The sequence below is a fragment of the Polypterus senegalus genome, chromosome 1, assembly GCF_016835505.1.
Source record: "Polypterus senegalus isolate Bchr_013 chromosome 1, ASM1683550v1, whole genome shotgun sequence".
Lineage (NCBI taxonomy): Eukaryota > Metazoa > Chordata > Cladistia > Polypteriformes > Polypteridae > Polypterus > Polypterus senegalus.
In genome coordinates this window covers 189,618,007-189,644,516 of record NC_053154.1, presented here as the reverse complement: position 1 = coordinate 189,644,516, position 26,510 = coordinate 189,618,007, and the positions used below count along the sequence as shown (strand labels likewise).

The 26,510-nt window shown below is 41.6% G+C and overlaps 1 protein-coding gene across 1 annotated transcript in view; it reads left to right on the top strand.

The window, feature by feature from the left end:
* The window catches only part of ece2b (endothelin converting enzyme 2b), a 47,518-nt gene that overhangs the window by 1,793 nt on the left and 19,215 nt on the right, over positions 1–26,510 (top strand). Inside the window, exon 2 of the mRNA XM_039765323.1 lies at positions 24,929–25,015. Coding sequence (XP_039621257.1) covers positions 24,929–25,015 — 87 coding nt within the window. The remainder of the gene's footprint in view (positions 1–24,928; positions 25,016–26,510) is intronic.

The window sequence follows — 26,510 nt, the reverse complement described above, 5'->3', positions numbered from 1 at the left end:
CCTTTTCGCTGGGCGCAGCGTGTTTTGAAAGCCGTTTATCCCGATGCTCCTTGTGCGGGGACAGCAGTAGGTGAGAGGTGCCAGCTCGTCGCCTTCCACTTTGTGTTTGGGATTTGTGTTAAAATCAAAGTCTTAACACTTGTTAGCCACACTGCGGGCGATCGCAACTATACAGTTTACATGTTCACTGCCTGCTTTAAACATGTTGCATTTTTAATTATATAACTGCATAGCATATATCCCTGAGACTAATACGCCTGAACGTAACTGTACATTTCCCCAAATGAAATCAGGGACCCGGTACTTCAGTTCCGTTTTCCCTTACAAAGTTCACCACCTCCGCAAATGTTTCTGAAAGGACACACGCAGAGTTCCGAAACGTGGCTTCATTTCGGAGTTTTGCCGGAACGCGTCACAGTCTTCATTTTATAGCCATTTCAAACTGACTGAGGATCACTAATGAAATCTCCTCTTTAGCAACATTGTGAACTGATAGATGTTTGAGCACCTAAACAAATACACCAAAAGGCCAACCTCCTGAAAGAAACGTCACGTCATTTTTATATAAAAATACATCTTTAATTCATTCCCACACATTCAGCCCTGTCAAAAGTAACATCCTTCTAGGCTTTTGTTTAAGGGCTTTACAGATGCCTTTCACTGTTTTCTGCACACAATATTCCCACTCTACACATAAGCTCCATACACTACCCACTCAAAAGTCTGGACATTCGGTTTTTGATAGAAATTGATCATGTTTTATCAAGATACCATTAAATTGGTTTAAAAATATAGCCAAGACATTACCTGTGTTTATAATGGTTATTACCACTTGAAATGACTGAATCACAGGCATCTTAGCAGCATCATAGGCCCCAGGGCAAAGCAATGCACTGGGGCCACTGTTCTGATAGAAAAACACAAACATACATCAGCATCAGAAAAATCGTGGGGCCCTGGCCAGTTCCCATTGTGCCCATATGTTAAGACAGCCCTGATTTACATGTGAATGCAAAGCCCCTTTTTTTATAACAATGTTCCTTCGATGTCCTAATGGTCAGCTCCCTTAGTTTATCTTTAATTAGCCACATGTTAACACCAATTAGAGAAACCTTTGTAATTTCATTAGCTCCACTGAAGCCTGTTATTCTATTCACTTGGGTTACAAGGTACTGGCATTGCTAAAGTTCAGATCTGAGTTCATAAATGGCCCAATTAAAGCACTTTCTCATGAAACATGTCTATTGTTAGTTTTTTTTTTTTTTTGCAAAATAAAAGTTATTTTATATGACAGATTGCTAAGAAACTGGAGCTTCCGTACAAAGATTGAGAGAAAAGGGAAAACTGGCTCTTACTAGGACAGAAAAAGAAGGGAAAGGAAGGCCCAGATGGGCAACTGCATAAGAGAAGAAGGACATCAGAATATATAGTGTGACAAAACAAATGCTCTACAGTTCCTTAGTTGGCGTCTTCATTAAACAATACACACCAAATACCAGCTGGCCTTAGAGGCAGCGTTTCAAAGAAAAAAACCATATGTGTAACTGACAAATAAAAAGAAAAGGTTAAAATGGGTCAAAGAACACAGACATTAGACAGAAGATGACTGGAAAAGCATATTATGGCTCAGCATCCTGCAGTCGTCTTTTTTCTCTGATGCAGCTGATGATGGTGTCTGGTGTTTATTTAAGAAAGAAGCCAACTGAAGTCCTGCAAGGTGTTTGTTTCTCCAAGTACAGACTCTGATGTCTTTCTCCTCTTATGCAGTTATCCATCTGGGCCTTCCTCTTCTTTCCTTCCTCTTCTCTCAAGACAGTAATAGATATCTTGGCATGAAAGATTTAGTTTTTTGGCCATTTCCCACATGGAATAGCCTTCAATCTTCAATAAAACAATAAGACTGACAAACCTCTTGAGGACACTCTTTCAGTTTAGCCATCTTTGGAACCAGAACTGAACTTTAGGAATGCCTGTACCTTGCAACACAACTGAATACAAAAACGGCTGTGCTAATGCAATTACAAAGGTTTCTGTAATAACCAATTAGAATTAACACATGAATAATTAAGGATAATCTAAGGGAGTTGACCATTAGCACACTGAACGAATGGCTGCTCAGAATGGGGCCTTACAGTTATATGTGAATAATAAGTTAAAAATCAGTCGTTTCAAACAATAATGGCCATTAGAAACATTAGTAATGTCTTGGCTATATTTTCAAATCAGTTATAAGGTATCTTGATAAAAAAGGTAATAATTTACAATACAAAGCATGAAAATTTCTTGAAACTTCCTGATATTTGACTAGTCATGTTAAGTGTTGTTATAATAATAATAATCCATCCATCCATCCATTTTCCAACCAGCTGAATCCGAACACAGGGTCACGGGGGTCTGCTGGAGCCAATCCCAGCCAACACAGGGCACGAACCAACCCCGGGCAGGGTGCCAACCCACCGCAGGACACACACAAACACACCAAGCACACACTAGGGCCAATTTAGAATTATCAATCCACCTAACCTGCATGTCTTTGGATTGTGGGAGGAAACCGGAGCGCCCGGAGGAAACCCACGCAGACACGGAGAGAACATGCAAACTCCACGCAGGGAGGACCTGGGAAGCAAACCCGGGTCTCCTAACTGCGAGGCAGCATTTTTTTTTTTATTTATATAGCGCCTTTCCTAGGAAGTCATCCTGGGTTAGACATTTGGATATCTAGGGAAGGCAACTAAATATCAAAATGAGCACAAACCTTTCTCTTAACAGATTTCCATTGGGTGGATGGATGACCTTTTAGCCATAGCGTGGTGTAGTGGTGAGGGCTTTGGACTTCAAACCCTGAAGTTGTGGATTTAAATCCCAATACTGACATTGTATGACCCTGAGCAAGTTACTTGACCTGCCTGTGCTCCAATTGGAAAACCAAACAAAATGTAATTAATTGTATTATAAATGTTGTGAGAAGTCAAGTAAAATTACACCTTTTATTAGCTAACTAAAAAAGATTACAATATTTGACTTCTCACTACATTCATAATGGCTAACACAGTACAACACCTTATAAAAGTTGTAAGTTGATGTGATGAAGGTCTCAGCCAATTACATTGATGGATGGAGTGCCACTTTGGTGCAGGTAGTTCTCTGCAGTTCTCTCCTCTAGTTTAGGTCATGCGTCTAGAAGAGGTGGTTCTGGGGTGGACCTCACAGGGCACATGTTGTTTTCCATGCCGTTTCTGTTGTGTGGCCATGTTGTGTTGACTTCCTAAGATATTGAGGGGACCAAATTTGAGGCGACCAGAGGTTTTCAGTCTAACTTTGCATGACAAAAAAGTGGAAAGGACGGTGGCAGTAGTTCTTACAGAGCATTCATGTATTTGCTGAACCTGCCAATTCAAAGTCTGCAATCGCAGGGAGCAGGAGCCTAGTCTGACAGCATCTGTTGCTAAGCAGGGCGATAAACCGTAGACGCAGTGCCAGTCCATCACAGGGCACACTTTAACTGGATGAATTTAAAATTGCAAGCTAATTTAACTACTCATCTTTGGGATGTGAGAACATCAGAGACATGGAAAAAAATTTCTCATAGACTTTAATGGATGTCCAGATCCCACACAGACAGAAAGATCTGGACCTTTAAGGTAACCATTCTAGTGCCTATGCTAACATGTTTTAAAAACAGTTATCACCAGGTTTATTTTTTGAGGAAACTATTTTATTGTGTAGCAGTCTGATTTCATAAAAAAGTCATAACTCTTTCTCAAATTTGTTTAATTCAAATCAGAGGGACTGAACCCATCCCAGAAGAATAAGGTGAATATCAGCCCTGGATAGGACATCAGTCCATCACAGAGCCCACTCCTTCACTCACAAACAATTCACAGGGATGATTTCAAGTCTCCAGTAAATGATTTTTGGCTTTGTGGAAGGAATAACACAAACATGGGGAGGACATGCAAACATCACACAGATAGGATTCAAACCCAGGATGCTGGATCCATGAGGCAGCAGTTTTACCCACTGGGCCACCATTTTAATTCTTAAACTTGTATATTCTGAAAGGCATATCTTTCTGGCACCACTTCCAGCTATTGCAATCTTGCCATATTTTTCTGTGGCTGTGAACACATGATACAATATTAAACAGAAATGTATACACTTTATCCATCCATCCATTTTCTAACCCGCTGAATCCGAATACAGGGTCACGGGGGTCTGCTGGAGCCAATCCCAGCTAACACAGGGCACAAGGCAGGAACCAACCCTGGGCAGGGTGCCAACCCACCGCAGGACACACACAAACACACCCACACACCAAGCACACACTAGGGCCAATTTAGAATCGCCAATCCACCTAACCTGCATGTCTTTGGATTGTGGGAGGAAACCGGAGCGCCCGGAGGAAACCCACGCAGACACGGGGAGAACATGCAAACTCCACGCAGGGAGGACCTGGGAAGCGAACCCGGGTCTCCTAACTGCGAGGCAGCAGCGCTACCACTGCGCCACCGTGCCGCCCTGTATACACTTTATGTAACAGTAAAAGAAAAAAAAATGAGAGCCACTAGGCTGCCATCAAACAGCTCTCTACAAAATGGTGGCAGACTTGGTATTGACTGAATTACAAAATAAAATCAGCAGGCAAAGTTTCACTCCACTTATCCTGATGAGGGTTGCAGTGACAACACATCGCACATCAACAGCTCCCAGAAAATTTCTTAATGGCCTATGGGGTCTGCCCCTCCATCTTGTCTCGAGGGGGAGTTTAAACTTTTTATTTAAAATATTCAAACCTGCATAATCCGGTTCAGGATTACAGAGCCAGTCGGGCAGGACCCAGCACTGAGTGGGGTACCCGTCCATCACAGTATCAGTTTTGACTCACCCATTAGCTCAACCTGCATGTCTTTGGCAATGGGGAGGGAAACCCTACATAGACACATGGAGAGCATACTGGTGCAATGATTGAACCCAGGATGGTGGACTTGTCTACAAGCAATGCTTACCATTGTACTACCATGTCCATCTTGGTTTTTAAAAATAAAAGAGTATTTTACATTTACCTTTAAAGCCAATTATTTTGAGCTTTGGCCAGATTGTCATGGTGCACTGGCAAGTTCTCAATATGTGTGCTCAGTTGGTGTTTATTAAGCATCTCACACTCACTAAAAGAATCACAACCTGCCAAAGAAGCTTAAAATGCAGCAAAGGAGGTTTAGGTGGTTCACACTCTCATCAGAACTAGCAAATTGTCTGTATAACTACTTTACAATTGTTCATAGAAGTGTGTGGAAACTTCATAGAGGGACAATGGGTGGTTTGTGTCTGAGATTAAGAACATTTAAGTATTTAATATATGGAGATGGAAGATATGGAGAGATGGTTCAAAGAAGTATGGGGGTAAACTGAGAGGTGTAAAGTCTTACTGTGAGTCAGGGGCCGAAGAGTCGGGTGAGATGACTTGGCTGATAATGCTGGTGCATGGGATCCCATGGCTTGTAAGTGCACGAGGAGTCAGTGATAGCACTGAATTGTAGTGATGTTGCTCAGCAAAACTTGGAATTTATAGGTGAAAGAAAATGTAGATCATTAGTGACAAGAGTGATGAAGCAGACTTGGGCAGCATGAGACAAAGTTTAGTCTTATTTAGCTTATGACACTGCGGCTTGGATATTAAATCAACATAAAACTGGTCAGAATCAGAGCTGGTAGGGGTGATGCCAATCTCACAGATGAACTGGAATTCAATAGCCAAAGACTTGGTTCCTGGACACATTGAGTTTGGATTTGAGCTGCTATGCTGGATGACTTGTCCTGAGACATTTTATGTATTTATTGGATTTTAAAGATTAAGTTCATGAATTTTCTTATTTGCTTTTAGAAAAAGTGTAATCCAGAATGTTCAGGGACTTGTTGCTATAAGCTCTGTTAGCAGTTGTCCTGCACGCCTCTGGGATGCTGCTGTCCCTGGAAGCTGCGCTGCCAAGCACAAGTGATTAACCAGGCTCAGGAACTGGTGCAGGGATGGGCATTTCCTCTTGTTCTTGTGGAATTGTCTGTTCTTTATTAAAAAGAACCCAAGCCAGAAAAGCTGCCTATGGCCCCCCTTTCTCTCCACCTCCTTAGACAGTATTTCAGCCTGCCAGCACAGAAACACAGGCTGAGTAGAGCAAGCTGAAGAGGAAGGATCCCATCGCACGGAAGGCAGGGACACGCTACTAGGCCTTTGGGGCTTCCCCGCATCACTTAGGTATGTTACACCTCGTCTTCTAGCATTTTGGTCTCACTGGCCTTTAAGAGGCACATAGAAAGTGCACCTGGAGGCTGCAACACCGGTTCAGAAATAGAACTGTAAGGATTATGATTGAAAGAAACAGAGTAAACTTGTCTTCAGCCTTTGAGTTCCTTCAGGCCTGCCGTGATGAACAGGTGCAATAATTCCATTCCAAGTGGTTTGGTCGAGGGGGAGCTGAACTAGAATGGAGGCCAGTAACTATTTTTACCAGAATAGACGTCAGCAGCAGCCAGTTGGAGTCTTGCATTCCCTCCAGTAAGAGTTGTAATCGTATACAAGCCAACTGGAGTTTGGATTTCTTCTTGTGAAAGATAGCTATAGTTCAAGCCAACAGCAGACTGTGAGAGTTTGTATCTTTTTTAGTAATATTTGCACAAGTAAGGCATCTAAAAAGAAGTCCAATGAAATGTGTAATATCTGCTGTGAGGGTTACACTGGCATGACTTTATATCTCAGCTCATCAACACTGTACTGATATAGCAGCACTCAACCCACACGGTTTGTATGTACCAGTAGCAGAATGTGGGAGACTTTATCCCCAATAGTGGGACTTGTGCTGGAATAGAAACCAGTGGTAGTTGAGAGGTGAGCACCATCATCGGCTGCAATTGTAATGGATTGTACTATTTCCAGTTGGACTATTTTTGGTAGAGAAGCCAGTAATAGCATATGAAGTTCTACCAGAACATAAACTATTAGCTGTATATGGGACACTGAATCCCCTCTAGCAGGAGATATACTGGTACAGAAAGCTTAAGTTAGAAGTTTGGACAAGCTTGTATCATCGTCCTGTTAAATGAATTGTAGAGAAGTCAGTGGCTGCATGTGGGTGATATATATTTAAAGGTATACAATAACAGAGTCTACGTTCAATGACAGAGTTGATGCAGTATTCTCCATCGAAATAAGAGGAACTTTTAATTAGAAAGGTCCTGGAGAAGAGATGTGGCCAGAAGAATGTGCCAAGTTTCTAACCTCATAGTCAAATTGATCTTTCACAAAACTCTAAATGCTAACCAGGAAATCCAAAATTTCAAACCAAAGCTAAACTTTTATATTCCAGAAGCACACCAAAAAATCGCACAATTAATATTCCCAATATCCAGATCTCCCAGGAATGCATGCCTCGACCGTTCTACAGTTGCACTAATGATATCAGGTATTGCACACTCCTGGTGTCCCATAAAATATTGCAATAAGAACCTTCACACTATAGCTGTAAAAAGACGGCACCTAAATAAAATCTAAATGGCACTGTCAAAAAAACTTCTGTTTTATCTTGCTAGAGATCTTTATTACTCTGCTTTCCATTTTTGTATTCTTTAATGTGTAGACTTTATCAGAATGCCCTAAATCCCACAGACTTACCACTGTTTATAAGGTATTGTACTTTATAACTTCTCCCCCCTTCCCTTCTACATTTATAACCTCAGGCAATTTTATAAAGTAAACGAACAAGCAGGAGTTAAGTTACAACTTTAAAATGTATTATTGATAATATTCATAAAATAATAATAAGGAAGCAGAGTGCATGTGAATTTTGATAACCATGCAACCTGATAAATGCTAGATATGTAGTTTCAGGCAGCACACAGACTTTAAAATGTCTCTGGTCAAGTCATCATTTCTAGTCTGCTTTCTTCAGGATAGGCCACATGCCTGTCTCAATATGGCTGCCAAGTTGTGCTTTCTGCTTGTGTTCTTTACGTCATGGCCATGATGTGTGTGTAAGAGAGAGAAGGAGAGAGGGAGGGATAATTTGACCAAATTTATAGATTCTCTGTCCAAACCCTTACACCAATAAGCACTCAGTGTTGTGGTACAGAATGGGCCCTGATTCAGAACCAATCCCAAACTTCAGACCAATGGGGGCACACACTGCCTTTTCACACCTGGCCCCCGGACCATTTGTTGAGCTGAAGCTCACCAGCTAGGTAGCTTATGGTCATCCTGTGGGGTTGTCTCATATGAATGTCCTGCACAGAATACCTTGAGTACTCTGCAGTAAAATTCACTTCCTGAGTCAGTCCTAAAGGAATTGGACTGATATGAAAGCATCACTGTTTTCTTGAATGAATGATTGTTGTTTCCCTGCTTCTGACTGTGATCCATCCCCAGGCCACACTTTTTTCTCTATCAATCTCCAGATCCAAATCCATGTCTTGGTATAGCATGCTAAATCCTTTTTAAACCTTGTAACACACACAAGGTCAGCGCAAGCATAAGGTTTTTATATTCATACTAGACATTAAGCCCGTTAAAATAACGGGCGCTAGAACAGTCGTGCATAAACATTTGTATGAACAGTCTATATTAAATGGCAAGGGACCTTGTATGTGGCTGTAATATGTGTCACTGTATTGTGTGCCTTGTGTGCCATTTCTCAGTAAAACTGGTTTGTATTTCCGTAAAATGCCTGTAATTTTGTCTGACAGTAATACAGTGGAACCTCAGTTCACGACCATAATTCATTCCAAAACTCTGGTTGTAACCTGATTTGGTCGTGAACCGAAGTATTTTCCCCCATAGGATTGCATGTAAATAAAATTAATCTGTTCCAGACCGTATGAACTGTATGTAAATATATATTTTTTTAAGTTTTTAAGCACAAATATAGTTAACTATACCATAGAAAGCACAGCGTAATAGTAAACGAAATGTAAAAACATTGAATAACACTAAGAAAACCTTGAACAACAGAGAAAACTAACACTGCAAAAATTTGCGCTATAGCCTTATGACTCGCTCGCTAAAAACACCTTTTTTTAATGAGTTTTAAGCACAGGGAAAAAATGAACATTTAAAAAATCTGTAATTTAATAAACAACCAAGAAAAGTAACATTGCAACAATGCACGCGCGTGCCTGTGTGTGTGTCTCTCTCTCGCGGGCCTGCGTGTGTGTGTCTCTCACGTGTGTGTCTCTTAAGCGCGCACCTCTATGTCTGTGTGTGTGTCTGTCTGTATCTCGCCTGTGTGTGTGTGTGTCTGTCTGTCTCTCGCCTGTGTGTGTGTGTGTCTGTCTGTATCTCGCCTGTGTGTGTCTGTCTGTCTCTCGCCTGTGTGTGTGTGTCTGTCTGTCGCGCGTGCCTGTGTGTGTGTGGTGCACGCACCTGTGTGTGTGTGTGTGCCTGTGTGTGTGTGTGTGACTCGCGTGCGCCTATGTGTGTGCATGACTCGCGCGCGCCTGTGTGTGTATCTGTCTCTCTCTCTATGCACACACAGGGAATGCACAGGAAGAGACTGAACACATGCGGTGTGGCCCTGCGCATGCGCACTTCACCAGAAGACACACACACGGACACCTGGACGCACACAAGGGTTTTATTAAAGAGGATATAATTAATAGAAGCATGTTGGCTATTCTAAATTGGCCCTAGTGTGTACTTGTTGTGTGTGTGTGCCCTTCAACAACACCCTGTGTTGGCTGGGATTGGCTCCAGCAGACCCCCGTGACCCTGTGGTTAGGATATAGCAGGTTGGATAATGGATTGATGGATTTAGATGGATGTGGAAGATTGACCCCAAGTCTCAAATGGAGGTGCCAATTTATAGAATAAGGTGTCTGTATCCCTCAAATGGGCATTCAACAAGGGAATAGAGTGTGTCCCCTCTGCTGTGAGTTTCACTGGAATAAACTTCCATAAATTGGAGAGCTGTCATCCTCTCCAATAGAAGCTGTCTATTTATATAAAACTGTGGCAGTTTGAGTGCCCCCTATGGAGAGGTGTACCTTTGAGTAGCAGTCTGTGGGCATTTGTATTTCTGGATTGGAGATGCACTGATTAAAAAATTCAGACGTGAGCATCAGTAGACTCTGCGCCCTAGGAACCAAGTTACCCAAACTATTCTATAACATTTCAGTACTTATTTCCCACTCTGATGCAGATCATAAAATAGGTCATTACGATAGCAATTGACCAGAATTAACTGACGAATTACGATAATTCAAGGTTTCTCTAGAGTGTCTCTTTCTCTTGCACAATTTTGCTCAAAAACTAATCAGCACATCGTCATCTCATAACACGCTTAAGTTTCAAGTTGGGTATTTTTCCGTCCAGTCATTTTAGCTGTTGATGGTCTTCAAGAAACTGTGATACACAGACCGACACACACCCAACATTGATATATCAATATTTTCAGTATCACGGGAACCTAAAACATAGAAATCCGTCAAAAGCTGGAGGTCAAAATTTTTGAGGAATCTAAAGATTTCACTCCACATTTTCACTCCACTTCACTCCATAGATGATAGGTTAGGGTGGGGAAGGACGCAAAGCAAAAATAATGGCTGCATATTGAAGTCTGTGTCTTCTCCTGTGGGAGATGTATTGGTAAAGACAGTAGAAGATGGTACTCCAGTACTCCTAACCAGTAAGATTTATGTGGCCATAGATAGTAGGAACAATATGAGGTAAATTGAATACTTCTTGTTGGGTGTTGTACTGGTATAAATCGGCCATTGGCATCATTTCAAGTTGGAGATGTTGTGGAAAGGAAAACACCTGCTGAATGATGGAGGTGTTATAATGGTGTAGATGCCAGGAGTAGCAGGAGACAGACTAATATTAAAACTTGTACCAGCATGTGGGAATTTGTATTTCTTCCAGTAAGATTTGTAATAGTGTAGAGGGTAGGAAAGTCCAAATAGGAGCTGAGAGAATGTCAGCATACACACAGATTTTGATTGCCAAAATGATGTTCTGTACTATTTGTCTGTCCTTTAACACTTCTACTAGATGTGGGCTAACAGAGTGAATCTGTCAGTCCAGTTTAGTCTGCCCCTGATTCCTGCACAGCAGCACTCCAATCCAGTCGACTGGTCTCCAATCTGCTGTTCTCTTATCTCCTCCCAGTATGAATGTGGCATATGTGACTGGTGTAACCAGCTGTACTGGTGAGCCCAGTGCTTTGTGGACCTTGAAAAAAACTGATTTAAGAAATGTTAGCCATCCACTAGGATACACATGGCTTCTTGAACCAGGCATCCTTATTTAATTTCAACCTGATATAAGCTCATGTGGCACTTCTCTGTCTTCTTTGGCTCATCCCTGTGCTCACTCCCATGTGAGCCTACAAATGTCCACCTTTGAATTACATGTGTGCACCTCTATGCTTCTGTCAGGCATCGGGTGCAATGCTGGCATCACTAATGTCAATCCCCCTCCCAACAGATTCTCATGATTTGCTTGAAAATCCATACAGTATTTGACTGGCGTGGGTGGCATTGTTTCTGAGAATGTGTGCTCTTTGATAACAGATGCACTGACCTTATGGCCGCTTATAAAACAAAAAACAGTCAGCCAGACAGGAAGTCAATTAGAATAAATGCCTTCCTCCCGACAGCGCCGTGCTGCCTCATGGACAGAGCTTGCAGAGGCACAGCACTGCCCGCCTGGATTTCCTGCTCCAGACTGCAGATCTTTACATTTTCTTTCTTGCATTTCTTTCCTCTCCCGTTGTCTAAAGACCATTGAAGTGTCTCCCTGCAGATGTTTCCTTTAGGTGATAATGAAGGTTTTTACATTCCTCCTTTACAGCATTTAGAGATCTTCCCAGTCATTGAGCTTGGAATCATTTTAATGAAACTGGAATTTAGTTAGTGTCTGAGCTGGGGGTTTGTTGTGTTCACATTGGGAGTCAATACTTAAGCTAAGGGTTATGTGCAGTCATTACCTTAGGTGGGGTCACTTATGGTCTTACTGGGAAAAATGATCTGAGCTTGAAGTCATATAGGATTATTTTAGGAGTGCACCTGAGCTAGGGGGAATCTTTTGAAATTAGGAATGCAAGATGGAGCAGATTTGTGTATCACTCTCTCCCACAAAACTGAAAGTGTTTATATGTCAAACCCAATTTCTTCTCATTTCAATTAGTTTAACGTTCAAGTTGTCTAAAGTCAGAGCCATATGCACTTCGCCTGCTAAACAGAATACTCTGTTTATAACAGGCGCCACTATGTCGGAGCCATCATGCTCTCCGTCTGTTTCACTTGCAGCATTAATTCCCAAACTTGACAGACTTCATATGTCACTTAAAAAAAAAACATCCAACTTTGTTGGCCTCTCTCAGTACTCACCTTAACATCAATAGCCAGCTACATCAACACACACTTAACTGAAGGCTCCTCCACTCAAATGAAGGAACTGGAGACAATACACATTTCTGATAATAAACAAAACTAGCAGCTCTTGAGGGATGTTTCCAAAGCCCGGATCACCAAACTATCACTTTGACCGAGGCAGTCGGAGGTGCTCACCACACTTTATTTTTCTGGTGCAATTGCTGGACCACAAGATGCTGACTTCTCCATTAGAGTGTGACCGAGTTCATAGGGTCCCTATAGTGAAACCACCCAATGGACATTATCCTTGACCAGTAAATGTCAAGTTTCATTGTTACCAAACAAAGAAGGCTTTTACTGCATATTGCAAAAATGGAGTGTGGTGATCTCCAGTTTTGTCTTGATAGAATATTTATTTTTCCAGAATCAAGTATGAATGTCTCCAGCCCCAGAGTTCCCTTTAAGTACATTAATTCTAAGTTATCCAGAGCAGGATAAAAGTCGTATTGCTGTATCCAGCAAGGTTTTCAGTCATCCCTGGAGAAGAGGGGACGAGAACCTCAATATTCTGGAGCCACCAAGAAGCTGAAGATTTGTATATAAACTTAAATACTTCTTCTGTTTGAAATTCAGGTTCTTCTATAGTTACAAGTAGTAAAATAGTGCTGCCTTTCTGCAACCATAGAAATCATCCTTTCTGTAAGTACAACAGTATTTTTGTCTTTGTCTGAAATGTAAAAAGTCCTCTAGAAAACTGTTACTTCAGCTACAATCATCTGGGAGCATACTGCATGTTGTAATCACCTGAAGGACATGATAAGTCCACAATGACAGTTGGGTTGCCAGCTCCTTTTAAATTAAACAAAACAAAAATGTTCATCTGAAGGCACAGAAATCAAAAATTAGACCCATTCAGCCTTCAGAGCAATTCACTCTCAGGTTAAAGGTCTGGATAACTCAGGGCCTCCATCCACTAGCATGTTTAGCTCAAGTATGGAACACCTCTCTTTGGGAACGCCTCCTTTATATTGTCCCAACCTGAAGGTGCAGGGTCTTTTCTGGGCTGTGTTGGCAGAGTTACACACCGTTGCTGGGGTCATTCTCAGTGTTGCAGGTGGAGGAGTAAACACAATTAGTGAGAGTGCCTTGTCTCAGACCAGGGTGGTATTGCTAACCTTGACTAAGCCCTGTAGGTGATCCCCAGTCACATTTATGTGACGAAAAATATCTACATACACTATATTGCCAAATGTATTGGGACGCCTGCCTTTACACAGACATGAACTTTAATGACATCCCATTCTTCATACATAGGCTTTAATATGGAGTTGGCCTACCCTTTGCAGCTATAACAGCTTCAGCTCTTCTGGGAAGGCTTTCCACACCGTTTAGGAGTGTGTTTATAGGAATTTGTGATCATTGTCAGGCACTGATATTGGACGAGAAGGCCTAGTTCACAGTCTCCGCTGTAATTCATCCCAAAGGTGTTCTGTTGGGTTGAGGTCAGGGTTCTGTGCAGGCCAGTCAAGTTCCTCCACACCAGACTCGCTCATCCATTTGTTTATAGACCTTGCTTTATGCACTGGTGTGCAGTCATTTTGGAACAGGAAGGGGCCATCCCCAAACTGTTCCCACAAAGTTGGGAGCATGAAGTTGTCCAAAATGACTTCATATACTAAAACATTAAGAGTTCCTTTCACTGGAACTAAGGGACAAGCCCAACCCCTGAAAAACAAGCCCACACCATAATCCCCCATCTACCAAACTTTACACTTGGCACAATGCAGTCAGGCAAGTACCGTTCTCCTGGCAAACCGTCAAACCCAGACTCATCCATCGGATTTCCAGACAGAGAAGCACTCCAGAGGACATGTCCCCAATGCTCTAGAGTCCAGTGATGGTGTGCTTTACACCAGTGCATCTGGGGCTTTGCATTGCACTTGGTGATGTAAGGCTTGGATGGAGCTGCTCGATCATGGAAACCCATTCTGTGAAGATCTCTATGCACTGTTCTTAAGCTAATCTGGAAGCCACACAAAGTTTCGAGGTCAGTAGCTATTGACTCTGCAGAAAGCTGTCAACTTCTGCACACTGTGCACTTCAGCATGCGCTGTCCCCACTCTGTGATTTTATCTGTCCTACCACTTCGTGGCTGAGGTGCTGTCGTTCCCAATTGTTTCCACTTTGTTCTAATACCACTAACAGTTGACCGTGGAATATTTAGTAGAGAGGAAATTTCACGAATGGACAAATTGCACAGGTGGCATCCTATCACAGTAGAATGATATATATGTTTTGTTAACATATTGGTTGTTCCACTTATTCTCTAGATATAGTAAGTTCTTGATGTATTGTTTGTGACCACATGTTACTCAAAGAAATTACAAGTTGTTTTATAATATACAGTAGATGGGTGTTTGCCTTCGGTGGGCTGGCACCCCGCCTGGGGTTTGTTTCCTGTCTTGCGCCCTGTGTTGGCTGGGATTGGCTCCAGCAGACCCCCTGACCCTGTAGTTAGGATATAGCGGGTTGGATAATGGATGGATAGATGGATGTTTACTTAGTTATAATTTCATTACATGGTATCTTTGAACGTGTGCTTTTCCCTTTTTGTTCCTCCTCTTTTTGCAAATGGGTTTTTTTATATTAACAATATTTTTTGCTATCCATTCCAAGGTTAATTGCAGTCTTAAGGAGACTGCCACTTGGTTGAGGCATGGCTGCCTTAAAATGGAGAGTGGGATTTGATTGGGATGTTAATATGTGGAAGGTACCTTTTATATTACAGTGTTACCTTTCTGAAGTGGGGTCACTTACTGATCACACTAAGAGTCCTTCCTTGAGGTGATAGTCACACATTGCCACATTGGGCTAGTACCTGAGCTGTGGAGGCCATGATCTGAGCCAGATGTCATATTTGGAATCACTATCTGAGCTGGAAGTCATTTATTATCATACTGGGAGTTATTATATGAGCTGGGGTCAGTTATAATTGTACTGGGTGATATTATCTTAACCGATTATTATTTATGGTCATACTGAAAGTCATTACCTGAGCTGGGTGTTATTTAATAGGAGTCATTAATGGAAATACCATGACTCACTAGCTGTGTTGGGATGAGTCATGGTTATAATGGGAGACATTTTTCTGATTATATCAGAAGCCTTTTCCTGAGCTGATGGTCACTTATGGTCAACGTGATGTTGGGAACTCTTTCCACTTGAGAATCTCTGAAAAAACAGCCTAACCCTCTGAAGTGGTACCTCAGACTTTCTACCAGCAGGCTCTAACCTCCAAATGCCCTGTAGGGACCCTCACTCTCAAATCTAGCCCCATACTTAACTGGGGTATAATATACAAAATAGGGTTTTTTCCCCTATGTATAAATAGCTTTAAACCTACTAAAAGGGAAAAGGCGAGCAGCAAAACAATCCTTAATAATCTTCAGGGAAAAAAATAAACCACTATTATTATATAGAGATAAAAACCATATAAATTTAGGCTTTTTGATAATGTGAAGATTTGACAAAGAAATGAATAAAAGTGACTGAAAAAATGTTAGCTATCCATTGGAATATTCATGGCACCTTGAACCTGACATGCTCATTTGAATTATATAGACTCATGTGCCACCTCTCCCATTTCTTGGGTACTTTCCTGTGCTTGTTACCATACTGGATGACCCATCTTAACATTGTTGTAGCCTAAAAATGACCATGTGGGGCTTCTGGATTACATTTATTCCTCTCCTGCTTCTGTCAGGCATCAGGTGCAACACTGGGATCACTAATGGCACCACCCTCCACAGATACTGAAGATTTACTTAAGAATCCATACAGTGTTTGGCAGGTGCTGGTGTTGGTTACATTGTTTCTAAGAATGTATGCTCTTTGATAACTGATGTTCTGACATTACCTGTGCTCAGAGTAATTTATGGTCACTCAGGGTGTCAATGCCTTAATTGGAACTTATTAGTGGTAAGAGTGGGAACTGTCACTTGGAAAGGGAGTTTGCTTCTTTATGCATAATGCAAAATTTCTTTTTGTTTGCTCCTTATGACCACTTAAAAAACCAAAAAGTCATGGTGTCCTCATCACCTGAAACTCTACATAAAGGGGACAAAGCACATAACCAAATACACTAACACAAAAATTAACCAAATACATGAGCATAACAAAAACATAATATACACAATAATAATATTTAAAGATTAACAAAAAGATTACAACTCATGATACTACATTGGCTAAACATGGCAAGAGGAAGTGAATACCCCACCTGGGGGTCATTTATGGTCATGTTTGGAGTCGGTGGTAGAGCTGTCATGCTTATGCTGGGAAACACTGCTTGTGCTCAGACTCATTCAAGGTGTCAGTGCCAAAGATGAAAGCCATTAGTGGTCGCAGTTGGAACAGTCAGTTTGACAGGGAGTCTCTAATCTCTATACTGTATGTATGAAGCAAAATTGTATTTTGTTTTCTCTTTATGCATTGCTTTCTTTTTCAAGCCACATGCTTGAAATCTGCCACATAGATTGATCTCACCATAAGTTATGTTTCCAGTGTATAAATTTTGGCCTTTGTGTCTGAACGAGTGACCTGAAATACTCCACAGTGATACAGAAAAGTGGTGATTCCTGCTTATTACACTCAACTTTTTCTTTTATTGAGAATTTCCCTCACTATTTCTGTCATGGCCCCTTACCATTTTGTTTGGGGCTATAATGTCAGACTTATTTAGTGTAACTATGGGTTACAAATGTAATTACTCACCCATACACCACCATTGTAATCTTCCCAGCACAGTTTATGTGTCACACGACATATTTAAAGATGTATTCTGGTAACCACAGCTGACACAATTCTCCTAACAAACTGGGAATACCAGTCATATCCAGTTGAAACACAATATTTTTTCTCTCTTTAAATTTGCACTGAACTTTTAAAATAATACACAGGCAAAGCCAGGAAATGCAGCTTTGTAAAAATTTCAAAAACATTTTGTTATTATTCCATCTCATGATTAAAGTAATTTGGACAATTTTTAAAGTAAGTGAGCTGCTCCCTATTAAAATAAAGATGAAAACTTGGGCCAGGTTACTATTAGCTGTTACAACAGCGGGCCACTTGTTTCATAACCCTGGTTTAACTTAGTTACCTTCACATGTAGTGAAAAGAAAAAACACATAAACCTGTAAACAAGTTTTTCTGTTTATCTGTGAACACAAATAAAGCCTCCACTCCTCCACTGGCAGCTTCGTCCACTTCCTCCTGACCCTGACGCCCTGAGTAGTGGCTGCAGGCTCCTCTTATAGCCCACCCGGAAGTGCTACCGGTGCTCGTTGACCTACTTCTGGCTGCACTTCCAGGTGTGGCTGCGTTCCCGCCCACATGGGCTCATTAAGCCATGCAGCTCTATGCAGCTCCCACTGGTGGGGGCCATGGAGCCCAACCAAGATGAGCTCTGGTGTTCCATGAAAGTGACCCCGACGCAACCCAGGAAGGCTGCCACCAAGTGTTCCGGGGGACTTAGCGTGCATCCCATGGCTGCTCCCCCGGATCCAGTGTTGAAGGGGTGTCCTGGCTGAGCATGTGCCCCAGCCATCCACCACAATATATATATATGCGTTATCTGGTAGGTGACCACCCATACAATCAGATCGGGACTCAGAACATGGATGCTATAAATATATATATATATATATCATACTCCAACCAACCCTGACATAAAATTCAACCCCAAAAGTGTCCGGCGGAAAGTAATAATAAAAAGAAAAAGTTAATATATGATACACCCCCACCCTTGACCCCACACTAAACACAAACTCAATAAGACACGGAGAAAGTACGAAACACACATAAAAGTCCAGAAGATTTAAAAGAAAATGGATAATGTTTGTGAACCGGGTTCAGCTGGAAAAATAGTCCTACGGAAAGTACACAGATGAAAATGATGGCTGTCTCCTCTTCCCAAACAACAAGAAACAGTCTCACCATGTTTATCCTTGGTACGTGGCTTGATCCAGAACCCCAGGGTTTTACGGTGCAAAGCTGTTGTTGTCAGGCGTTGAAAGTGGCAGGTAGACAAAGGTGTGAATGATTTGAATCAGTGCTTTCTTCTGTCTCTTTAGCGGAATGGTGGTCTAGTAGAACGAGATGTATGTATGTTTCTTTGTTTGTTTGTTTCTTTTCCTCTCTTTCTGTCCTTCTATTTAAATATTGATATATATTTATTATCAGATGCAGGTGATGGAATTGACAGGGCCAATTATTGTGAGGGGCCACAGTTCCATAGTGTTACCCCCCCAATTGATTCCAGGGGAGCATATTTACATAGACACAGACCATGTAAACAGGACAGTTTTTGTGAAGCTCTTTGAACATGGGAAAAAATGCTATATAAATAAAATATAAATAAAATGTTGTGATGGATGGCAGCTCTTCTTAATGGAAGAATCAGGACAGAGAGCACGCTCAGGGCATTATCTCCCCCAGATCGCCAGGTGGTAGGCCCCCTGTGTTGCTACGCACCACGGATTCCCAAAAGGCACATTGGGAATTGTAGTTTCATGGCTCAACCATTGTAGGTTCAGGAACAGTATACAACATCATCTGTGAAACAAGGTGGAGGTAGTGTTATGGTATGGGCATGCGTGACTGCCAATGGAAGTGGGTCACTGGTGTTAATTGATGATATGACTGCTGACAAAAGTTGTAGGATGATTTCTGAAGTGTACAGAACTATACTGTCTGTTCAGATTCAGACAAATGTTGCAAAACTGATAGGATGGCACTTACCGTACAGATGGATAATAAGCTGAAACATACTGTGACAGCAAACCAAATGCTTTTCAAGGCAAAGAAGTGGAATATTTTTCAATGGCCAAGTCGATCAACTGACCTCTACCCAACTGGATATGCATTTAACTTGCTGAAGACAAAACTGAAAGCAGAAAGTCCAATGAACAAGCAGTACTTGAGGAAAGCTGCAGTAAACGACTAGCAAAGTATTACCACAGTGGAAACCCAGCACTTGGAGAAGGCCATGGGTACCAGAATTCATGCAGTCATTGACTGCAAAGGATATTCAATCAAGTACTAGTGATCATCATATTTATGATTATGTTACCTTATCCAAATGCTTTTGAACCCCGGAATTGGGGGGACCATGTATAAAACTGACTGTTTTTTCAAAATGGCTCATGCAAACATTTTTGTTAAACACTTTAAATTAAAAAGGCAAGTTTACACTTCAATCACAAGTTGATTGCTTTATTTCAAATCCATTGTCGTTGTGCACAAAGCCAAAGTTATGAAAACTGCATCACTGTCCAAATACTTACAGACCTAACTGTATAATAAAATGTATGGTAAGTCAGGCGGAAACTTGTGTGTATGTGCAAAATCATTACTGTAGATTGCTGATAATTAAATAGCAGAGAACATTGTTTTCCAAAAATCATAATATTGATATTAGAAACCACCCTCCACTTATGACAGATAAGATCAGAAAGGACTCTATTATTATAGTAAAAGACCCCTACAATGATGGTGACAGAATGCAGGTTAGAAGTGGTGGGAACATGGTTGGGTTAGTCTTCACTGTAAAAGAGGTGCCAAGCAGAGTCAGAGTAATTCACAATAGCCAAGTTTATTCACTATGTGTGATATAGGCACAAATAATCCTGAAGAATTTTCATTGAGCACATACTGGGGACTCCACATGTAGCGAGTTGTCATTTACATCTCTCTCTGCTTTGTGTCATGTTTACTTGTCCTATACCCACCCAGATGTTTGTTTTACTTATATTGCACACACATGTTTTGTCTGCCTTGGTAATGCTCTTTTCTATGTTCTAGTGGAGTCTAATTAACAATAATTAATATTGTAGCAATCACAACACAGGTGGAGTTAGCCCCCTGACTGACAGTAAACTTTTCAAGTGCATCCTGTCTGTTCCGCAGCATTCTAAGAAGTGTTGTCCAGCAGTATTGGCACTTTATATGCTAGCACCATGATTATCCAGTGATATTAGGTGAACATAAGGGGCAGGCTAAATAAAAAGGACCTCCAGTGGATAGATCACAAAGTGCTAGCCTCAGAGCAATTTGCCTTTTGTGTGTTGTGGAGTAAAACGTAAACATGCCTGTTTGTGAGAGGGCATAGATGTCTCATTCTGAGTGGTGTTTGTCTCTCTCTTGCTCCATGCTTGTTACAATGTATGTATACACTGTGCCTACAAAGTCCACTGTAGCGTTCAGAACATTAAATGAGTTTATTGTCTGGTTGTATTTTTTGCTGTTCTTTGTTCTGCAAATGCCTGCCTTAATATATGGTTTGGGCTCCAGATGTTTCCCCACATCCCAAAAATGTGTTTCTTAATTTAGGTGTCAGTTCTAAATTGACCATTAAGTGTGAGTGTGAGTGGGTTCTGTGATGGACTGGCACTTCTTTCATGTTTGGTTCCTGCCTTGCAGGTGCTGCTCTCTGCTGAGGTTCTAATATCCTCTGTAACCCTATAAATGAATTAAGTGAATGTGATGATTGATGGATAGATGAAAAGACGTGCCCTGGTTACCATGATTTTTGTGCCTCCTCCAACTAAATAATTTATTTACCGAATCCCATCTTACAGTCTACCTAGATTTCACCAGGTGTCCCAGATAGATGGAAGAATCTTTTTTATTGTTAGTAGTCATGCATATCACTGTTGTTAAGTGTATAGCTGTGTGGCAGACAATACTTATCTTGATTCATCCATGTGCCCACATTTTGCTCTGCCTCTACACTATTCTGCTGGCATGTGTGATGCCATGTGATCTCTGCTAGGTGTATTGTTTGCATAAAAAGGAAGACCTTCAAAATCATGAATAAGTACATAACACTGGCATTCTGTGAAAGGCTCCCATTTCTTCTGTGAGCCTCAACCTTGAAATTACTTCAATAATGAATGTCAGGAAGAAGATACAATAGACACGTGGCATGACTGTCAGATCTGCAAGCTGCATTATACTGCCTAGTGAGTCCAGTTATATAATAACTGCAGACAGGTGACTAAGGGCAGGTGAAGGAAGGGTCACAGAATGGCCACAGAATTAAGCCCCCTGTTTGTAGGAGAGCTTGAGCAGCATCTGCAGAAAAGCAGGTCAGTCCTGATGGGCATGAACAGTGAAGGTGTCCATGCATAAAGAAAGAGACTGGGCTACTTCTCATACAGTCCCTTGAAAAAGGATTCAGTCCCTTTTACGCATAAATGGTACAAGATGCAAGATATTTTTACTGTCACTGTACAATACAATGAAATATCATTTGAAGCAAGCCTATAAATGTATTAGATAAACATATGTAAGAGTAGATAATAAACTAAGTAAACATTAAACTACGAGAAGCAGTTACTATTAACAGTATTCAAATATACACAGGGTAAAAGTAAAGATAAACATGTAAGCATACATAAATAATAAATGAAGTCACAATGACGATTACACTCACTGTAATGGTCATGAATTCCATATGGGTCATGTATAAATGTGTGACTAGGTGTGGTTGAGGCAAATGTTCAGTTCAATCAGTGGTCGCTTCTGTTATAGAAAGGGACAGTGATTGCTGTGCATTTAATAGGCTGATTGCTTTGGGGTAAAAGCTGTTCTTTAGGTTGGTAATGTGGGCATGCAGGGCTCTGAAGCACCTGTCAGAGGGCAAAAGAATAAAAATGCTATGGCCCGGGGTGGGTTGGAGCTCTAGAAATGTTCTTTGCTTTTCTGCTGCAGTGGATAGTGATGATATCTTCCAGTGATGGTAGCAGAGCGCCAGTAATTCTCTAAGCCCTTTTGATGATATGCTGGAGGGTCTTTCTGTTTTCAGAGGTGCAGCCAGAGTCCCACACTGTAAAGCAGAACATGATGACAGACTCTATGGTACATCTGTAGAAGTTAACCAGCAGTTGTTGTAGGAGTTGTGCTTTCCTCAGGCTCCTCAGAAGGTGAAGCCACTGAAGGCCTTTCTTGGCCATTGCCGTCATGTTTGTTGTCCATGACAGGTTCTGGCTGATGTGGACTCCCAAGAATCTGAAATTCTGGACTGTCTCCACTCTCTCATTGCTAATGCTTATGGGATGGTGACCACTATAGTTCAGTCTCCTGAAATCCAGAATCAGTTCCTTTGTTTTCTTGGAATTGAGTGCAAAGTTGCTGTTTTGGCTCCAACTTTCCAGATTCTTGACCTCTTCTCTATAGGCTGCTTCTTCATTATTGGAGATCAAGCCTATCATGGTGGTGTCATCTGCAAACTTGACTATGATGTTAGTATCACAGGTAGATTGGCAGTCATTTGTGAAGAAGGAGTTAAGGAGAGGACTCAGTACACAGCCCTGTGGTACCCCAGTGTTCACTGTTACTGATGAACAGAAGTGTTTACCCATGTGCACTGTTTGTGGTCTGTTACTGAGAAAATCTAAAATCCAGTTACACAAGTGTAAGTTGAGGCCAATGTTGTTTAGTTTCATAGCCAGTTTGCTGGAAAGGAGGATGTTGAATGCGGGCTGTAGTCGATGAACAGCATCCTCACATAACTGTCTCTCTGCTCCAGATGTGACGGGGCAGTGTGAAGAGCAAGTGAGACAGCCTCCTCATTTGACCTGTTTGCCCTGTAAGTGAACTGTTCTTGATCCAGGGAGGAGGAGATTGTTCAAAACTGAGATTTTGATCAGTTTGACTGGGAATGTTTATTTGTAAATCAAATATTCTTTTTCACAGCACTGTCCAAAAAAGAAAATCATAAATAGTTAAAATAAAATTAAATAAAAAAACTGAAATGTCAATAACTCTTAAGTATTCAGCCACCCAACCCAGCATAGAGTGCTTAGTTAACCACTTCTCACATCTATTACAGCAATGTGTCTTTTTGGATAAATTCCAATTCACTTTGCAAAAAGTGATGCCCATGTCTTTTTTCAGAGTTGCCCAAGCTGGACCAGATTAGTTGGGGAGTAGCAGTAGACTACAAGTTTTAGGTCTCATCACAAGGGTTTAATGAAATTTAGGTCAGGATTCTATCTGTGTCACTTTTCTTCATTAGAAGCAAAACCATTGTTGTCCTATGCTCTGGGTCCTTCCTCCCTAGTTTAAGTTTTATGACAACATGGTAGCAGGTTTCCCTCCAGCATCTGTCTATATTACGCATCACTCATTTTCCCAACAATCCTGACCAGATTGGCAGTCCCTACTGCTGAAGATCATCCCCACAAGATCATGCTGCCACCGTCACATTTTACAGTGGAATAGTGTTACTTAGGCTGGTATGTACACAACACACACACACACACCACTCTGTGTTCAAGCCAAGAAGTTCCACTTTAGTCTCATTATACTCCCAAACTTCATACCACATTTTCTTACTTACAAGGACCAAAGACATACTTTTTCTGCCAGGGCTTCTCCCTTAGAGCTCCTTTTTGTGCAATGCCTTAGAGTTTGTTATGCTGTGAACATCCTCTCCAATTGCAGTCACTGTCCGCTGCACAACAGTCAGAATGACAGCTGGTGTCACAGTAGCCTCTCAAACAAGTGCCATTCCTGTTTGGCAGTTGAGTTTAGAGAAGCAGACCGACTTGATCAGTGTGGCTGCAGTTTTCCACATTCATATGATGAACTGCACTGAGCTCTAAAGTACGTTCAGTGCAGCTCAGAAGGTCTTGTACTTTTCTTCAGATCGGTGCTTGTCTATAATTATTTCCTGTATTTGTTTTAAAATGCTCCTTTGTTTCCATATTGGTTTGCTGTGTGAAATTAGACCTACGTGAGAGAAGGAGAATTTATTGTCATAAATTAAATATGCGCACGTGATCCACCAGGTGGAGACCAATAAATAAACAGAGTGACTTCCTACCATAATACACCACACCTATTTGCACAGAGTATAAATGCTTTTAGAAGATTGATTTTCCTTCTTAGCAAATTGTTGAAAGGGTTACAGTTTGTTTCTTTTGATTTGCTTTGGTGTGCACTATTTTGTAGATCTGCTTGAGAAGTTCTTACTTTAATATTAGTAGTTGAGACAATAAAATATGAAGTTTTGTGGGTTGAGTACTCTTTTTGAAGCACTATATGCAGGTCATTGTGGGGTATGATCATGCTGGCAGAGGAAGGACTCACTCCAGGATATCCAGAGGCTCAGTAACCAGTTCTCATGGTCACCACAGGAGTCAGTGGCTGAGATGAAACTCTTTTAGGGTCACTGTGAGTGCTGAGTGACTGCTCCTTTCTCATTCAATGCTTTACACCTCACTTGTGTAGGAGAGCAGAAAGACTTTGTGCTGCTTGTCTCAATACACACATCTGTAATTTAGGCACTTTCAGGAGTCCTGGCAGGGGGGATGACTGCAGCTTTCTATTACAAACATTCAGACTGAGAGAGACCCCAGCTTGGAAGTGGGACACAAGGCACTATTACTAAAAGACATATGACCAATATTTTGAAGAGTGACTTGTGAGTCATCTTTCAACTGCTGACTTCCCCCTCTTACACTTCAGTAATCCTCACAGAGCTCTTTGCTGTTCTTCATTTTCACAGATGTCAAACTACAAGCGGGCAACATTTGAGGACGATGATGCCACCGAAATTCCAGCAGACGGGGCAGCATCTCCAGACTGTATGGAGGTAAGTGCCCGATCAGGGTAGGGGGCAAGAAGAAAGCAGTCCTTTAAGTGACAGTCATATGGTTATTTGTGACACCCATGCAGTCATTGGAGTCACACTCAGAAATGTTTCACTTCAGCAGGGGCAGCTGAAGTCACACAACATATATTGCTCTTCACCATAAAGTTTGTGGGACTGATGGTTCCCTTGGTACAAATCAGGGTGTTAACATCCATAAAAATAACATTTCTGCTCAGTATAATGCCTACATTTAATAAAGTATCTATCTATCTATCTATCTATCTATCTATCTATCTATCTATCTATCTATCTATCTATCTATCTATCTATCTATCTATCTACATGTTTTTATAAATGACATATACTGTTAACAGTATTTAGTGCTACTGCCTCAAAGCAGTCCAAACATGATCTGTGGGGAATTTGAGTATTCCCACAGTGTCCTCTGTAATAGACAGAAGGGATGGACAGGCATTCCAGCCTGGATAAACCACGTTTCCTGTCTTAGCCTGGAGGCTGGTATGGTATGCTAGCATGGATGGACTGGCATCCCGACAGGGTTGAGGAGTAGATGCTTACCTAGCTATAGTTTGGGAGCATGTGCAGATAGCGCGTTGCTGCACCCACCACACAATGAACCACCTGGATTGGGACCCGAGTGCAGTGGATGACACCTCAGGAGGCCAGCATAATAGAAGGACCAGGGGAGACAGCATTTCAAGACTATTTGCTACCCCAATATCCTCGTTGGCAGTGGCCCTGGACCAAAGCAGCCATGCACACACCTGCAAGGCATGCTGGGAAATGTAGTCCTGTTGGATTCCATGGGTAATGCCAAGGGGAGCAGCAGAGACAGACTTGCCCTACTTTGGAAAGCTTCCCCCTGACCTGGAAGTGCTTCCTTCAGATAATGTCCTGGCAGTGGAAGTATTCCTAGGCTAGGAATGAAAGGGAAGTCCTCGTCTCACTTGAGGAGGCAGTCAGGTGTGGTGGAAGGGCAAAGCTTGCCTGGGAGGAATGTAAGAGGAAAAAGACAGAAAAGAAATTGTTTAATGGCTGTGTGAACTAATTTATTTATTTATTTTAAAAAAAAAGTTAATCTGAACCCATGACCTGTGTCTGTGAAGTTGTGTCTGGGGTTTGGAGCATTGATATACCTCCTAGTGGTCACTCCACTTATCCATTTTCGAAACATGCTCCTCTAAAACAGGTCACTGGATCTTTGGATTGGACACCAGCCTCTCACTGGGTAAACTGGCAGAGACAGACACGTTAGGGGTCAGTTTAGCATCACCAATCCTGCATGTCTTTGGACTGTGGGAGAAAACCAGAGCACCCAGAAGAAACCCACATGAACATAAGGAGAACATGTAAACTCCATACAGGAAGGACTTAGGACTTATCTATCTTATCTACCTAAAAATCTGCAGCTTGTTTGACTGGCAAGTGTCATCTGGCCTAATGTTCATCATTCAAAGGACTGGCTTCTGCCTTC